Below are 2,284 nucleotides of genomic sequence, written 5' to 3'. Positions count from 1 at the left end.
AACTAAAATGTCTTTCGCTGTTTGATCTATTTGATTGTGATAAATACTAAATCAAGTTCTGCACGTGAACGGCTTTAAAATCCGAAATCGATAAACATCTTTTGTCTTGTGAGATTGATTAAAGTCAAGATTTTGTTACCGGCGAAGCTGCTTTCAATCAATGGTCGGGTTTGGGTTCGTCATCATGTCGGATCCTGATAATAAGATTTGAATTTTCATCATATATCAAACAAATTAAACACCATATCCGTCAATTCGATTCAATATAAAAAGAAAAAAGAAAAAAACTTATTAGAAGAAGATCGGAGGTGAGATGAAGTCCCAAATGTTGTAGATTTCTTCCGATTTCGCCGAGGGAAGAAAAAGAAAACATTTTCCCTCTTTTTTTTTTCCAGCCAATCACCAATTGACACGCCCAAGATCCTTGATAATTCTAAAACATCTAATCTAACGATCGATCCTAAAGCATAATTGGACTATTTAGATTATATTTAATCTGTTTTTATTACCAAACTACTCACTAAAATAGCTCAATGGAGACGGGCTGCAAAACTATGGAGAGAATCTATGTAAAGTTAGCTGATCATGTTATTCCTTTTCAGATATTTGTGTTATGTAAATTTATTCCATGATCAATCTCCCAGTAAATTAAGCAACAACAAGAATTTGTAGTTCAATAATTTAATGAATAATGAGTAACCACCAACCACATAGTCGAATGAACTTGAGAGATTTGAGTTTTACAAAGATAGATTTTTGTTCGAAAACGAGACGTTATAAAACTTAGAATCCTTTGTCGAATTCTGGAAGTAAGTTATTACCGACCGTTCATGGTCGACATGGTCCTTTGACAAACGCTGTAAGATTCATCATCTAGATGTTCCCTCGAGGATGAACTAGTGTCACCGGGGGATTTAGGCATATCGATATCAACTGTTTCACTTTCTAGCATGAGAACCACCAACCACATAGTCGGTCTGTCTTGTGCAAGTTGTTGAACGCACAAGAGACCAATCTGTATGCACCTTAGAACTTGATCTGGTCGAAATTCTGATGAAGATGTAATGGCCGGATCGACGATCTCTAGCCCCTTTCCTTCGCTCCAGTTCCTCCATATCTGTGTGTAAAATGTAATTAAATTATATATATATATATATATATATATATATATATATATAAGTGTTTATTTTTAGAAACGACAAATTAAAAGGTAGAATTTGGTTGTTAATTATAAGCTTACGTAGCTTAGAAGAGTTTCTCCGTCGTTCAGGGCAGGGAACCTACTGTTTCTCTTTCCACTGAGAATCTCAAGAAGCATGACCCCAAAGCTGAAAACATCGTATTTCACAGAGAATATATTGTTTCTCAAGTATTCGGGCGGCATGTAACCACTGCATGCATAACGATATATTTAGCTCTCACAATTTAAGAAAATAATGAATGAAGATACGGTGGTAGTATAGTTTGCTTACAAAGTTCCGCCCCCGCCCGTGGCAATAGCTTCTGTCTGGTCCCTTGCCAGTGTCTTTGCCATCCCAAAATCGGAGATCTTTGGGATCATGTCTACACCAAGCAAGATATTGCTTGGTTTCAGGTCAAGGTGAATTATCTTGAATCGGGAATCTTGGTGAAGGTATGAAAGCCCTCGAGCAATACCAATGGCAATGTTGAATCTCTTTTGCCAGTTTAAAGAAGAGCTTCGGGTTGTGTCTATGAAAAAGATCAAAACCAAGTCAAACGTACAGATATATACTTTAACTCTTGAATATATAGCTTCCGAGAAAAGAGAGGCCCGCACTATACTAACCGAAAATGCACGAGTTGAGTCCTAGGTTTTCCAGGTGCTCATATACTAGGATCCTCTCGTTTTCGTCAGAGAAAAAACCAATGAGTCGGATGATGTTTATATGCTGAACTAGCCCAATGAGTCTCACCTCGTTGTCAAAGTTTTCGATCCCCCCAGGTGTCATACTAATAATCCTCTTGACAGCAACCTCTAACCCGTTAAGTAACCGACCCTGTCAGTGTCACCACATCTCTCGTTAAAAAAAAACACAATCTGAATCTAGCCAATGGTCAGAGTGCTTTTTACAATGAATAGAGTAAGATGATCATGAATACATACCTTGTAAACGTTACCAAAACCACCTTCTCCAATCTTGTTGGAGTCAGAGAAGAAGTTGGTGGCTTGGGAAATGACTTCAAAATCCATGGCTTTTGATTGCCATTCCTCGGTTATGCTTGTCATCTCCATGGTTGGATTTTCACGTTGACACACTGTTTT

General features: G+C 37.7%; 1 protein-coding gene across 1 annotated transcript; it reads right to left on the bottom strand.

Annotated features, from left to right (window-relative positions):
* LOC104714637 (receptor-like serine/threonine-protein kinase SD1-8) lies at window positions 658–2,272 on the bottom strand. The gene is made up of 5 exons (XM_010432068.1): window positions 2,126–2,272; window positions 1,808–2,018; window positions 1,473–1,710; window positions 1,241–1,391; window positions 658–1,117 (listed from the first exon to the last, which is right to left on the bottom strand). Exons 1-5 carry the CDS (start codon window positions 2,252–2,254, stop codon window positions 818–820), a joined length of 1,029 nt encoding a protein of 342 aa, XP_010430370.1. The 5' UTR covers window positions 2,255–2,272; the 3' UTR covers window positions 658–817.

The sequence above is a fragment of the Camelina sativa genome, chromosome 9 (assembly GCF_000633955.1).
Source record: "Camelina sativa cultivar DH55 chromosome 9, Cs, whole genome shotgun sequence".
Lineage (NCBI taxonomy): Eukaryota > Viridiplantae > Streptophyta > Magnoliopsida > Brassicales > Brassicaceae > Camelina > Camelina sativa.
This window is presented reverse-complemented; position numbering and strand designations above follow the sequence as displayed.